The sequence below is a fragment of the Sus scrofa genome, chromosome 12 (assembly GCF_000003025.6).
Source record: "Sus scrofa isolate TJ Tabasco breed Duroc chromosome 12, Sscrofa11.1, whole genome shotgun sequence".
NCBI lineage: Eukaryota > Metazoa > Chordata > Mammalia > Artiodactyla > Suidae > Sus > Sus scrofa.
This window is the reverse complement of record NC_010454.4, coordinates 21,767,332-21,783,378: the sequence shown is the minus strand read 5'-3', so window position 1 is coordinate 21,783,378 and position 16,047 is coordinate 21,767,332. Positions and strand designations below refer to the sequence as shown.

Here is a 16,047-nt window from a genome sequence, read left to right as displayed (position 1 = left end):
GGGAAAGACTGAAAAAGAAATCATCAAAGGATGACGGGCAGCCTGAGTGGTGCTTGTGGTAATGTACACGAAGTTGCTTTTTTAAAATATAAAGGCATTGGAGTTCCCTGGTGGCCTAGTGGTTAAGGACCTGGCATTGTCACCCAGAAAGCTTTGCACACCACAGGCACAGCAAAAGGAAAAAAAGAAAAAAGAAAAAAAAATACACCCTCCCCCCACACACATACATATGTATTCATTCCTGGGTGCTAGGAACAAAGCATGCTAGTGGGAAATGGGTGGCACAAAGATGGTGGAGAAGGGAAGAAGGGGATCTCAGAGGAGCAGTGACATCGATATCTTTCTCACCTGGTCTGTAATCAGATGTCACTTTCTCAGATTTTTCCTGACCTATTTAAAATTGCAACTCATTGGCCAATCTCCACTCTATTCATGGTCTGTGCTTTGTTTTTTTCTACAGTGGTTATCACCACCCAACATAGCCATTATGTGTTTATTTTGTTGTCTTTTTCTTCCCATCAGAATGAAAGCTCCTTGAGAGTGGGGACTTTTGACACCTAGATGCTCAACATTTGTGGGGAGATACTTGAGTGGCTATCTCATTTTCTTCTCTTTCGTCTTTCTCCAAAGATTTGCAAAATTAAGAAAGGAAGTATATAGACAAACTATTACAGAGAAAGCCCTAGAAATTAAGACCAAAGAGTGAAATATCAGAGTTCCCATTGTGACTCAGTGGAAATGAACCCAGCTAGTATCCATGAGGATGTGGGTTCGATCCCTGGCCTCATTCAGTGGGTTAAGGATCTGGTGTGGTATAGGTTGCAGACGTGGCTTGGATCCCATGTTGCTGTGGCTGGCAGCTATACCTCTGATTTGGCCCCGTGCCTGGGAATTTCCATATGCTGCCAGTGTGGCCCTAAAACAAACAAACAAAAAACAAACAGTGAAATATCCAGCAGGATGGACTCTACTTACACTGAGTTGCTGTTTTTTTCCCCCCAGGCAAACATGGGGACATAGGACCTTGTGTGTACAGGGATATTTATGGGGACCACAGGACAGACTTTTGGAATGGTGATTATTCCTGGAAAATATGGGGTGCATCATTAATATGACTGTTTACGCTGCATGTAACTGTAAAGTTGAGAGCCCTTGCAGGTGCCTAATGGTAAACCCCAGAGATAGTCTTAGGACCAAGTAGTTTAATTTTCTTTCTGGCAGCAAAATCCAGAAACTTGGCCTGCTTTCCTCTCTGATGCTGTTCAAACTTCCTTAAGGGTCGTCTTCTTTCCAACCAGGGAAGCCAGAGCTACTAAGTGATTAAGCTGGGACTGAAACCCAAATGTCTTTGATTTCTTTCCATAGTGCTATGGGGAGAAGCTGGGAGGGAGACATTTGGGGGCAAAAGAGAACCATGTCTGGGAAGGAAGAAGAGGAGAGCATGGGAGACAACAAGGAAAAACCCATAGTCCTTGGACTCCTAGTAGTCCGTGAATTGGCTCTAGGAGGTTTATTCCTTTAAAATCCTTTAGAATTGTACAAAATTTTTAGGGGATTTTTCTTCTTTTTTTCTTTCCAAAACAGAGGGTTTCAAGTTGAACAGAGAGGTCTGTGACTCAAAAAAGATTTTGTTTTTTGGCGGTTTTTTTGGTCTTTTTTTTTTTTTTTTTTTAGGGCCACACCTGAGGCATATGGAGGTTCCCAGGCTAGGGGTCAAATCGGAGCTGTAGCCGTTGGCCCAAGGATCCGAGCCACGTCTGCAACCTACACCACAGCTCACAGCAATGCCAGATCCTTAACCCACTGAGCGAGGCCAGAGATGGAACCTGTGTCCTCATGTAGTCAGATTTGTTTCCACTGAGCCACAACTGGAACTCCTCAGAAAAGATTTTGAACCAAACACTGAGCCATGCAATTTACCTGTAGTTCATTTAGTGCTGCTGTTCAGCTGTTTGGTGTTTGGTTTGTTCTACTTTCATGTCATCTCCAGTGAGCTGATACAAGTAAGTGCTCTTGTCCTTCTCTCACTCTGTCTCTTTTTTCTTTTTCAGCCGCACCGTGGCAAATGGAAGTTCCCAGATCAGGGATCGAATCTGAGTTGCAGCAGTGACCTATGCCTCAGCTGCAGCAACACCAGACACTTAACCTGCTGTGCCACAATGGGAACTCCTTGTTCTTCTCTTTTTAAAATGGATTTTTTTCCCCCTTAAAATAGGGAAAGGGAGGACAGAATTCTGTCTGAGCCAATTCGCTTATAAAAGTCTGGCTATAGGAAAAACTGTGAAATAAGCTAGTTTCCTCAGCCATTTCTGTGAAAGAAGTGATGGCTGTTTCAGTTGCTGTCACTAGAAACAGTTATGAAATATTGAAAGCCATTTCCAGGACTGAGTGATTAATGATCTTTTCTAGACTTTGACAAAGTATAGCTTGCTTTTTTTTTTTTTTTTTAGGGCCGCTCTGGGGGCATGTGGAAGTTCTCAGGCTCAGGGTTGAATTGCAGCTGCAGCTGCCGGCCTACACCACAGCCACAGCAATGGGGGATCTGAGCCTCGTCTGCAACCTACACCACAGCTCATGGCAACACCAGATCCCCGACCCACTGAACCAGGCCAGGGAGTGAATCTGCATCCTCTTGGATACTAGTTGGATTCCTTTCCACTTTGCCACAACGGGAACTCCCAAGTATGGTTTGCTTTTACAGCTTTCTGCATTGCCATCAAAACACCTGGGGATTTGGGACATGAACTTTGACATGTGGAGTGAAAACAGAGGAAGTATTTGAAAACAGGGTGGTCCTGGAGAATCTAGGGAGTGGTCTGTCATCCAAAGATAACCATAAATAACCCCCTTATTTGAGGGTTTAGGGCAGGTCTCAGCAAACTGCAGGTGCTGGCCAGATCCGGGCTGCCTCCTGTTTTTATAGTCTTATTACGACACAGCCATGCTCACTTATTTGCCTATTATTTGTGTAACAGCTGTTTTCAGCTGCAAGGGCAGAGGTGTATAGTTGCTACAGGGAGTGTATGGCCTGAAAAACCTAAAATAATTGCTATGTAGGTTTTTAAAAGTTTTCCAACCCTTGTCTTGGGTCTAAGTGGGTGAGGGAAACTGGAAAAGACTCGTACTGATTTGCACATATGCCTTATGTCAAAATGTTTGTTTGTAGTGTGCTCATGAATATTGGCAATCTGTGTGTACATGATGGCCCTAAATTATAAACACAGAACCAAATTCTACCCTATGCACGAATTTTCATTTCATGTGTTGCTAATTTGAGTAATGTGTGTATGCATATTATTTAAAGTTTATTTCTGGCCCCTGCCCCAGAACACCATTCCATTTGAAAATTTCAGATTATTTTAAGCATTTTTCTTTTTGACTTTGGAGAACATTTTGTGTTTTAAACTGTCATGGTAGAACAGTTCAAATTGAGTAACTCATTGGAAATGAACAGTTCTTCTGGCAGTAATTGAAGAATTTAAAAAATTCTCTTTACCTCTTGTGTTTTGAAGTATTAATTACTGTCAGCTATCACTGTCCTCACAAATTCTTCTCTCCCAGTGACAGTTTTCATCCAAATAGTACTGGGTTGTGTTTTGCCAAATAGTTTCACATTATAGCAGTAGTAGTACTTTTTTTTTTTACAGCTGCACCGGTGGCATATGGACGTTCCCAGGCTAGGGGCTGAATTGGAGCTGCAGCTGCAGGCCTAGGCCACAGCCATGGCACTGCTGAATCCAAGCTGTACCTGCGACCTATGCTGCAGCTTACGGCAGTGCCAGATAATTAACCCACTGAGTGAGGCCAGGGATCGAACTTGCTTCCTCACGAATACAATGTCAGGTTCTTAACCCACTGAGTGGCAGTGGGATCTCCCACATGTGTATTATTTCAAACAGTTCTGTGAGGTAGGCAGAGTAGGAATTGTGACCAGGCACCCTCTTCCACTTTGTTTTCAGGTGTGAAAATGGAGACCCAGGGAATTTGTGATTCCTCTGTGGTTACAGGTGTCATTAGCAACAGCTCCAGGGCTGGGATTCTACAAGTGTTGGTAGCTGGAATTAATATTTACTGTTATATTTTGTTATAGAAGCATATCTTTGAACCATTGTACAGAGATTGAAGAATGTTAATTTCTATTCATCCATAAAATGAGGATAATATTGTTCATCTCGTAGGATTTTTGTAAGGATTAGACAGTGTGGGTGAAGATGCCGAGTATAAGGCCAGAAGCAGAGTGAGCACTCAGTAAATGGTGGCTGCTGCTATGATACTTTCCCCAGGTTTATGGGGTTATTTTTATTTTAATTGGAATATGTCATTTATTAGAATATGCCATTCTTAATTTTTCTGTTGTTAAAAAACATATGAAAATTGTGCTCTCTCCACCATGGCTGCAGTTTTCTTCATTCTCCAAACCAGCTAACAATATTGGAACAGTTAAATTCAGTACAATATCTCAAACTCAAATACAACGCAGGTTTATAGTTCATATTTCAATTTTTTTATTATAGTGGTATCATTTACTTTGGTAAATTCATATCCCAGTTTAAAATGCCCCAAAGCAAATCAAATCAAAGTTTGTTATAAATTCAGGTACTGTATTTTAAAATGTACACGTTATACGCACAGTAGCTGCATAGTGGAATTACTATAACAAGCAGTTACATTCATGATGCCCAGTTCTAAGTTTTTAACACTGCATGTAGATTTCACTAGATATATTCCTTTATTATGATACTGTTGCTTAGTACAGTAACTTTAGTACAATAGCATATATGATTGCATTTTCAAAGCTTTAGTAAAGCTGGCAGCATTTAACTAATACTCAATGAAAACACTTTTATGTACAGGGTGTATTTTAGGTCAGATGCTTATGCAAGAATAAGCACTTAACATGCTGTTGTATCCTTGACAAAACAAAATCATCCCTTTCACAAAGAGCATAAGCCAGGCTGAAAGAAATATGAAGTAATTGAAAGAAAATTTAAGTGTTATTCCCTGTATTATGTTAAAGATTATTTAACATAATTGTATTCTGGTTAAAATATTCTTTTTTCTTTTCATTATTATTATTTTTTGGTTGAAATAAAGAAGAGAGTTTGCAAAGGCTGTATTAGTATACTAACAGCTGTAGCCCTTAGATGATACTTTAGCTTGGAAAAGTTATACTGCTTTGTACTCAATGTTTTTTCTGCTTAGAAAAAAATTGATAACTTATAAATTTCTAACTTTTTCTTTTTTAATGGCTGCACCTGCAGCTTATGGAAGTTCCGGGGCCAAGGACCGAATCCAAGCCATAGCTGCAACCTGGGCTGCAGCTACAGCAGTGCTGGATCCTTTAGCTCACTGTGCCAGCTGGGGATCGAACCTGTGCCTCCACAGTGACCTGAGTCATTGCAGTCAGATTCTTAATCTACTGTGACATGGTGGGAACTCCTCTAATGTTTTAAAACAGAAATTTATTATTTAATGTCTTTATACCTGTATTAAACAAATTAGTTTGTTTAAAAAACTTTGCAACAATACTTGACTTATTCACAAATATATTTTCTATCCGTATTTATTACAGTTTGAACAATTTAAAAACATAAATCCTGCAGATACTGTTAGCTTTGATAACAATACTGTTATCTTAATTCACATAAATGACTGCAAGAAATATTTATAATATTTTATATAGTGTCTTTATCTAATGCTCGCATCAAAGACAAATTAATCACATTTAACTTTACAGATGGAAAAGTTGGGATGGTGAGAGTTTGGATAACTCTGATCTAGTAATTGCAGTAACTAGCTTTCATGTTTTGTTTTTGCAGCTGGCCTTCTGATTTTCTGTGGGGGAGGACACAACCTTTAAAGTTCTTTGAATAAAGTAACTCTTCTGGATATCAGGTAATGATTACAAAAAACTATTAGGTGATGATTAGTTTAATCATCACTTTAGCCCTGGGGTATGTTCTATAGTTCGCTCAAAATATCTCAGTGGAAAGTCACTTATTTTTCTATGGGTGCAAATTATTGTCCCCAGAGGAAAACATTTGGTCAAGGGAATAGTGAGTCCTCTTTAAAAATTCATTTATGATTGCTTTCCTTTTTAAGTAGAAAAGTCTTTTTAGATATAATCAGTCATGGACTAATGATGAATAACGTAGTGTGGTTCCTTACATGGTATAATCAGAAGTAAACAGACTCTTCCTTTTCTCTTTGAGTGTTCAGCCATCGAGTACAATTTAAAAGACTTAAGCAAACCATTTTAATGCCTCCAGTCTCTGATAAAAATTTCTAGGGAAAAAAAAGACTGTATTTTTAAAAAATAAAATGGAAACTGTTTTACATTTCCGACTTTAAGCTCCCCCTGTCCAAAAACACCCCCAACAGCTTATACCTAGGGTCAGAGAAATTTTGTACCTCCATCTTTTTTTTTTTTTTTTTTTTTTTCCCAAAGAGAGTCACCCATTGGTCAGAACATACTTTATCACTTACGTTTTGGGACAGAAGGTGGTCAGCGTGGCCTCCCACCTTGGTCCATCCTAATGGCATTTTCACATCAAGCCAAATACTGTCTTTGGATTAATTAGCTGCTGATGGAGGTTTGATAGAGGGGATGCTGCATGATCTTCTCATGATAAGCCTGACTTCTATATCTGGTAGATTATCCTGCTTAGTCTGTAAACACCCTTCATCAGTGGCGGCTAGATGAAGATCAAAGCGAAGAGAAACAGACTTTTTCCTTAATCGAGGGTTATCTTTAAAGAAGGAACCTTCCCATTCTTTAATAACTTCATCCACTCTCTCTGTCCTGAAATGATAAAATAAACCTTTCTATATGAAGAAGTATGGCTACAGTAAAAAATGTGTAATATGTATTAGACATGACAGAGAAATAGAGAACTTTATAATTTAAATTTTAAATTATAATTTATAATTTACAATGTAGCATTTATAATTATATTCTTTAAAAATCACATGAATATAAGTTCTGATGGATTCTATAGGATTCTCATGTTTCGGTTGTATTTTTGGAAAAATGATGAATTAAGGATTGAGTTTTTGTTGATATGTATTTATTCATGTCATATTAAAAATCACAAATATATAAAATTATTTTTGGAAACATTCAAAGATTACTGAGTTTTCTCAGCTGAAGTTAACTTTTTTGCATATGTTCATTATTATTTCTTTGTTAAAATTATTTTACTTACTGAATAGTGCCGTGAGCTTCAGTGCTTTCTTTCACGATACTTCCATTTAATATTGCCTGTTTGGTCACTGTTTCTACTTTTTCATTCTCATACTTTTGTGGGACTTTTGTTGAAAAAGATATTTCATTTATAATGGCTGTGAAAATATTATTTATGAATATTAAATTACAGTGTTGAGGAATTAATCACAGCTAATTTATATATCAAACTTTACTCAAATATTGCTTGTTTTTGCTACTTTAGAGTGGTTATTTATAATCCCCAAATATGGTACTTCACTTTTCAAGTTAGTTTATTTATATCAGAAACTCACCTGAAGGTAACACAAACCCAACTCTACTTGTGGTAGGTTTTTGTTCTTTTTTCCCACCTTGGATACAACCATAATATCTGAAATTGGAAAGAATTATATTATAAGAGCAACATTGTATTAGCATGTAATTGAAACAAATGCTCCCCAATAAGAGAATGGATAAACTGTAGTATAGTCATACCAAGGAAATACTACTTAGCAGTGAAAATAAATGAACTAAGGGTAACTGTATCTGTATGGAACAATCTCCCAAGTATAACACTTGAGTGGGGTAAAAAAAGACAGATTGTAGCTAATTTTATAAAGGTTAAAATAATATGCAAAACAATTTCATATTTTGCTTAGGGGTACATTATGAAACTAATGAGACTAATAAGACTCAACTTTTTTTTTTTTTTTTTTTTTGGTCTTTTTAGGGCCGCACCTGCGGCATATGGAGATTCCCAGGCTAGGGGTCGAATCAGAGCTACAGCTGCTGGCCTTCGACACAGGCACAGCAACGCCAGATCTGAGCCGCGTCTATAGCCTACATCACAGCTCATGGCAACGCCAGATCCTTAACCCACTGATCGAGGCCAGGTATCGAACCCACAACCTCATGGTTCCTAGTCGGATTCGTTTCTGCTGCACCACAAACAGGAACTCCAATAAGCCTTAACTTTTGGGAACGAGGTTAGACTGAGGGAGGAGGATGAGATCAGTGGGGATGTGGTTTAGGGGGCAGGGGGAGGAATTGGGGGAGACTTTGACAACACTGTGAATGTATGAACATGAGAGTTCATTATATTTTTCTTGATACTTTCCTGTGTATCTCAAATATAGCATAAGAAAAAATTTTAAATTTTATTAAAGGAATATTAAAGACCACTTTATCAACATCTTGAATGATTAAGCATTAATTAAAATTCACAACCATTTTATTTAATAATAAGTAAATTATGTGTATGTAGCTCTATGGATACTTACATCACATTGTTTTAAGCACTTTGCAAACATTAATTCATTTATTCCTCACAGCAATTCTATGAAGTAGGCAGTATTATTCCCATTTTATAGATGAGAAAACTGAGACAGAGAAGTTCAATAACTTGTGACTTACCAGCATCACTCAGCTAGTAAGTGGTATAGATTTAATTCATGTTTTTCAAAAATTTAGTAAATGTTAAGACTTATTATAGGTGAAAGTACTTTCATTTGGTTTTGTAGCAGACTCAGAATTCTGAAGCAGACAGAAATAAAAATTTCCTTTTATGGGAACATGGAAAATTGTTGGTCGTACTGTGCTTAGAGCTATAGGACCTTATAAGTGATTGCAGATTATGAAATTGTGTGAATTAATAAGAATTCCTCTTTTGACATCTTTTGTTACTAGAGTATCTGGAAGTCTTTCTTTTCTTTTCTTTTTTAGGGCTGCACCCTCGGCATATTGAAGTTCCCAGGCTATGGGTCGAGTCAGAGCTGCAGCTACCGGCCTACACCACAGCCACGGGAACACCGGATCTGAGCCATGTTGGCAACCTATGCCACAGCTCATGGCAATGCCAGATCCCCAGCCCACTAAGCAAGGCCAGGGATCGAACCCATATCCTCACGGATGCTAGTCAGGTTTGTTACTGCTGAGCCACAATGGGAATTGGAAGACTTTCAAATCATGTACACTGAACAGTATTGCTTTCCATGGTTGTCCTATAATAATGATAATAATAAACTTAATAGTAATAATTGCTATTGTTTTTATTTTAGTGTTTGATGTGTACTGGGAGTGGGCCCTTGTGGGAGGGGAAATATGGTAATATGAGAATTTTTCAAAACTTTCTTTTGGGCGGCTCACAAAAGGTACTGACTAATTTGAAAAGAGGTGAATGGCAAGGAAAATGAGGAAGTTAAGGAAGGCCATTTTAGTAGCGGTGGAGAATTATTTACATTTCGTTCTAGGCTTGCTGTGCTCTTTGTTGTAGCTAATGTTCCTGACTTTGGCTAGTCTGTTGGTAATTTGGGGAGGCTGGAAATAGTTCTTCCACATATTTTTTGCAGTGCCTTCTAATCCTATTTTGTGGCAGGAACCCAGTGAGTGTGCACCGTGGAGGTAATGATGAGGTTTTAAATCTTTTGTTGTTTATTTATTTTTGGCAGAGCTGGTGCATGCGGAAGTTCCCAGGCCAAGGATTGAACCCACATCACAGCAGTGACAATGCTGGATCCTTAACCCACTGAGCCACCAGGGAACTCCGATGATTTTTTTTTTTTCTTTTTTAGATTTAATTTCTCTGACTATAGCAGTGACACAGGTGGCTCTGTATTTCTAGTTATTAACTACATGGAACGAGGTACCTGATTTCTTCCTTTTCTAAGAGGCGGCGATAAGTTGCGATTTCTTGTTCTAGCCGCATCTTCGTGTTGAGAAGCATCTCATGCTCTTGAAGCTGCTTTTCGATGCCACGCCTTACTTCCTGTAGCTCTTTTTCTAGTCCTTCAATCACTGCCTCTAGGTCTTGAAGCTGCATCTGGTAATGTTGTTCGCTGGCATGGAGGGAGTTTTCAAGGCCCCTTTCCTGTTTTACACAGATTTTCATCAGTAAATCAGGGAAACAAAATGTGTTTCTGAAGCCTGATATGCAATGTCTCCATTCTACTGAGTTCCCTTCTTTCTTAAAAAGGTTGCAATAATTGTACATCACTTATGCAAGAGGTGTTTCCTGATAGCTTTATGTATGACCCAAATTGTTAAAAGTTATATTTTTCTGTCTGTGGCTAGAGAGCTTACTGTTTCAAAGGAATCCTGTGATAATTTTTATCCCCCCCAATCTACAGCGATTAGTTTATTACCACGCTGATTTATTTGATTTTGTTGTTGTTGTTCACCCGGAGGTCTCTGGAGTTCCCAGGCTAGAGATCATATCTGAGCTGCAATTGCAGCCTGTGCTGAGCTGTGGCAGCGATGGATCCTGAACCCACTGTGCCCCGCTGGGGACTGAACCTGCATCCCAGGGCTCCAGAGATGCCGCCAGTCCTGTTTTGCCACAGCCAGAACTCCTATTTGATTTTTTAAATATTGAAAATACAGAATATGGAATATCACAGCCAGGGCAGACTGCTTATAAAAGGCATTTTAGGAGAGGGTTTAAATATTTTTCTATTAGCAGTCTCAGTGGTGTGGAGAAAGGACTCTCCACTGTTATGACTTTGGGTCATAATCACAGAGTTTTGGGTCATAATCATACTGTTTTGACTTTGGGGTCATTATGGCCAAGGCTCTATCCTCCCACTCCAACAATTAGCAAACGCACCCAGGTGATAAGCAAGGGATAGTTCATGTTTATAGGTGTGGACTAAGCCTTGAGGGAACTGATAATCGCCATCGCCATGACAGAAGCAGGGGATTAGTTGAACTAGGTCCACAGATAGAATTCTGTGGCCTGATTTTCAGTTTCTGACTGTCCAGTGATGGACATTATTCCTTTCCCTCTCTTAATCAGGGAACACCTCGGGACTCAGTGGGCCAGGTGCTTTTGAGGTCATTCTCACCACAGCATGGAGAGATTCAATTTCCACTTGCAGGTGGTGCCACTGGCGCCGGGCTTCCTTGAGCTCTGCCTGAGCCGCCTTTAAAGCCTCTTCATCTTTGTCCATTTTTTTGCTTAGATCTTCTTCTAGCTAGAAGGAAGCCAACAACAACAATAACAGCAACAAAAAGAGTACTCTTTTGAGAATGAGACACTTAAAAGCACTTATAGAAAAAGAGACATCAAGTCATTTTTTTTTCCTTCAAGTTGTTATATTACAGATGTTTGTTCTGGTGCTCAGGTACTGATTAATTAAATATGTGAGCAAGGCAGTCGTACTGTCAGCCTCAGTTTTCTCAGATGTAAAACGAACCTCAAAAGTCCCTTCTTGCCCACGTGGTCTATGAAGTGCAGAAAGAGGGATTTTAAGAAGTAAGTTTGTAGGACCTAAGTTTGAGATCTCGGATTCTTTCCATTATTTATTGCATTATCAGGGAAGAAAGAAATATAGTTACATATTTTCTTGTAGGCTGCTTTATAAAAACAGATAAACAGCTATATATCCTAAACTGAACATTTCTGAGACTGGGTATGTGGACAGGGAGTAAATAATGCTAGAAAGTATTTTATAAATAATTTAGAGAAATAAGATATAGGGATTAGCAGTTCTAAAACAGACCTAAGAGAACCCACTGTTGATGTACCTTCTTCAAAATGATCTTTTAAGGAGGCATGTTAATTTTGGGTATCTAGGGTAGTGGCAGAAATGACTTTCTTAAAGATTGTTTTGTAAACATTCTATTAGATAAGGGGATTATTTTGTATTCAGCTTTAAGTGTTCTCATGCTGATGCTGGAATTAAAGGGAAGTATCTTTTGACAGAATTCTCAACACTTGGCCCCAGGAGTAGTCGGAGCAATATATGGAATTGATTGTAGTTTTTTTTTTGTTTTTTTTTTGGCTATACCCACAGCAGGCAGAAGTTCCTGGGCCAGGGATTGAACCACGCCACAGCAATAACCAGAACTACAGCAGTGGCAACGCTGGATCCTTAACCCTCTAAGCCGCAAGGAAACTACTGATTATAATAATTTGAAGCAAAAATAAGAACTTTTAAATGTTTATATAAAAATGCATCTTAAAATGTAAAAAATTTGGAGTTCTCATTGTGGCTCAGTGGTAACGAACCCAAGTAGTATCTATGAGGACTCAGGTTTGATCCCTTTGCCCCAATCAGTGGGTTAAGAATCTGGTGTTGCTGTGAGCTGTGGTTGTAGGTCACAGGCTTGGGGCTTGAATTTGGCATTTCTTTGGCTGTGGTGTAGGCCAGCAGCAGTAGCTCTGATTAGACCCCTAGCCTGGGAACTTCCATATGCCACGGGTGCGGCCCTAAAAAGACAAAAGAAAAAAATGTAAAAAATTTAGGAGTTATCATGCGGATCAGCAGGTTATGGATCTAGCATTGTCACTGCAGCAGCTGGTGTTGCTGCTGTACTGGGGTTTGATCCCTGGCCCAAGAACTTCCGCATGCTGCAGCTGTGACCCCCAAATTTTTAATTTTATGGTATAATAGGTTTTTTAAAAATGGAAATGTTGGATTAAGTGAAAGGCTTCATAGGAGTTCCCTGGTGGCCTAGTGGTTAAGGATCTGGCATTGTCACTGTTGTGGCGGTGATTATTGCTGTAGCTTGGGCTTGGTGCCTGGCCTGGGAACTTCCACATGCCACAGGTGCAGCCCAAAAGAAGTCCGAATAAAGTTTAGCGCAAGGTATTAGAGAACAGAATTCATTCATTTCTTTTGGTTTATTGTATCGTATCACTTATTCTTAGGGTTAAGTTGCAAAACCAAGCAGCCACACATATCAGAGCAACTACAAAAGAGGATGGCAAGAATTTAGGAAATGGGAGGGCATAAAAATGCTGGTAGCTCCTGGTCTTTGGATTTTGAGTGAGGAACTGGCAGCTAGGTTGGGTGGTAGCTAGATTCCAAAGACGGCTCCTGGTGAATCACACCTCCTAAATTCATGTCCTTGTTTGGTCCTCTTCCACACTGAATCCGGATGACCCATGCCTCGCTTTAGCCAGTAGAATACAGACAAAGTGCCAGTTGTAGGCCAAAGCCTTAGGAAGCCCCGACAGCTTCCATTTCTGTGCCTTTGGGAGCCCTGGGCCAACATTAAGAAGTGTGGATACCCTGGGGAGAGATCCTGAGGGGCAGCCAGATGGAGAGAAACAGACCCAGTTGTCTCAGCTGAGCCAACCCTCCAGAAATGCCCTGCCAAGGCAGCAGACACAAGAGTGAGCCATGTTGGATGTGCCCACCTAGCTGTGCCCCAAGATATCTGCCGGCATAGCCAATGTCATGTGCAGCAGAAGAATCACCCCCACTGAACTCAGTCGACCCGCAGCATCAAGAAAGAGGATATAATTGTTTTAATCCACCACATTCTGGAGTGGTTTGTCATACAGCAGTAAATAACTAAAATAGCCTACATTTCTTTGGTAATAACTAATCAAGATTTCTTGAATTTATTCCACTTGACTTTTTAGAATTCTTTGAAAAGAAAAAAAAAAACAAAACTCTAACATAGTTTTATGTTAGGAAGACTAAGCAAAATTTACTGTAGTCTTATTTTTTTCACTTTATTCATTTCAGCATTGTGACTTGTAAACTAAGGGACTTATATATTGCTATTATTGCAAACTAAAATGTTTATTTGGTTTACAGTTATCTGGTATAACTTTGAAAAGGTGGGTGAACTATTCCAACACTTAAATCAAATATCCCAGTGAATTTGCTTAATCTAGGATGCCAATCATTCTTTATGAAAACTGAAAATGTTACCCAGAGGCTAAACTTATGTTACTAAATATGAATTGCTAATGCAATAATGTCCTGTGATTTCCCAGCAATATTTTTTCCCTTTCGGAATTTTTCTTAAGTAAATTCTTTGCTGTATTTGGGTGCTTAGAATAGATCTTGAACTCAGATATGATAGCTAAACAAACAAACAAACCCCTGAATTTCTGAATTTTTCTTTTTAAAATATTTGTACATTTGTTTAACGAGGAGACTTTAATTAATCACTAAAGGTGATTATCACTTTAAAACAAAGTAAGTCTATGAAATTAGAATTTAGCCCTTATTTAACTTGGCTCTCTTTAAAATAAATACTTACATTTGCATGCTTAGTATTAGAAATAAACAGTTCTCATCTTTTAGTACAAAAAGCAAAAATCTATAAGTGGGGAGTCTTTATCAATTTGGGTAATTTTGATTGTCCTAATTTATATCATTGTTTTTGAATGCTATGATCACAAATTCAGTTGATTTCTGTTTATAACAATCTGGTGGTATAAAATCGAACTCATTAAAAACACGACAGAAACCTTTTAGAAATATTTTGCTTGGTTTTATCTTGCAAAGTGTGCAAGCTAATCAATCTTACTCTAAAGCTTGTTCTTTTAACGATGGCATTTAAATGATCTCTATAAATAACTCCGTAATACCTTCGAAGGGTATCTGAAATGCTTCCTTCCTGTCGGATGTCTAAAAGAGGTTAGAGTGCACCATTTTATTGTATGTTGATCCCAGGTTTTGTTCATGACAGTAACGTCCTGCTTTATGCAAAATCAAAGGCATCAATCAACCTTCATTTAATGGTCACCCAACAGTATAATCACAGCCTTGCCCCCTGTAGTCCCAGTCACATCGCAGTAAAACCTAAATTCCTTCCCCAGTATATGCTGCATTGAAAAGGAAATACTGTACCTCAGAGAGGCCGGGACAGGAATTGGATAGACATGGATTGTCTCCTTATCCTGGAAGATGCCTGTCTGTATGAAATCATTACCTGGATCCTTGTTGAAAGCACGGTCTCTATCTGATTTCTGGTGAGGAGCTTTTCATAGTTTGCCCTGATCTCATTGAGTAGCTGGGACAGCTCCATTCTTTTCCCATCCTCCACCTTGGCTAACTGAACCTTATTGATAGGATGAGTCTCTGCGGCAGAGCCTGCTCTGTCTGCATCGCGAGCAAACAGAGCTCCGAGGAGCCTTAAAGATGCAGAGCTCCTTTTTTTTTTCCTCAGAAGCCATTGGAAACCCTGGGTTTCTGATCAATTATGCAAGTATTTGGTAATCCCTTTCTCCTATTGTTGTTGGTCTAGTAGAATTATCAGACTCCATAAAGGAACAAAGAAATAAAAACATTCTCAGTATTCCTGGATTGGTTCTCTATAAAATTGAGCACATTTTCTTTGCTGTACGCTTGAAACTAATACAACATTATAGATCAACTATACTTCCATAACATTTTTTGAAAAGTTGAGGAGTTCCCTTGTGGCACAGCAGGCCAAAGATCTGGTGTTGTCACTGCTGTGGCTGTGGTAACTACTGTAGTGTGGGATCGATCCCTGGCCCAAGAACTTCTGCATGCCAGAGGCATGGTAAAAAAAAAAAAAAAAAAAAAAAAAAAAAGAGCACATTTTGGGGGAAGAAGTTAATTTAGCTTGTGGAAAGGAAATGGGGCATGACGTAAAGAAAACTGTATTTTGTTTTCCCAAGATAGTGCATGGAAATAAATCTGGACCCCAAATGCGATCCCTAAACTTTTATGATTTTCCTCATGATTTGGAGGAATTCAACAGAAATGCTGTGGGAGGGCATTGGAATAGTTTGTAAACCTGACCATCATTGGGAAAAGCTACCATCAGATTCAGCTGACAGTTGTCATTCGCCCCAGGACTGACTGAGTGTGTTTTTCTTAAATACTAGCTGCGTGGCTCATGGTGGGCTGCCCGCCTGATGGCAGGGTTTGATGTATTGAGGTGAATTCTCGAAGGTGTATTACAGATGAATCTATGGCTGGAATGCTAATATACTGTGAGACCTGACAATTAACATTTTAACAAGGTTGAGGAAATATAACCATATGGTCCCTATGCAGGGCGTATTCATCGAGGTAAGATGTACAGTGGGGTTACTCCTTCATGAGGAAGCAATAGTTAAGGACAACTCCTACTTG

General features: G+C 39.0%; 1 protein-coding gene across 2 annotated transcripts; it reads right to left on the bottom strand.

Annotated features, from left to right (window-relative positions):
* On the bottom strand, positions 4,486-15,326 carry KRT222 (keratin 222). 2 transcript variants are annotated; one of them, XM_021067019.1, is made up of 6 exons: positions 14,794-15,326; positions 11,044-11,172; positions 9,850-10,070; positions 7,519-7,595; positions 7,206-7,341; positions 4,486-6,802 (listed from the first exon to the last, which is right to left on the bottom strand). In XM_021067019.1, exons 2-6 carry the CDS (start codon positions 11,146-11,148, stop codon positions 6,574-6,576), a joined length of 768 nt encoding a protein of 255 aa, XP_020922678.1. In that variant the 5' UTR covers positions 11,149-11,172; positions 14,794-15,326; the 3' UTR covers positions 4,486-6,573. The 2 variants fall into 2 exon arrangements, with proteins under 2 accessions (XP_020922678.1, XP_020922677.1); XM_021067018.1 differs by having other exon boundaries at positions 14,876-15,324.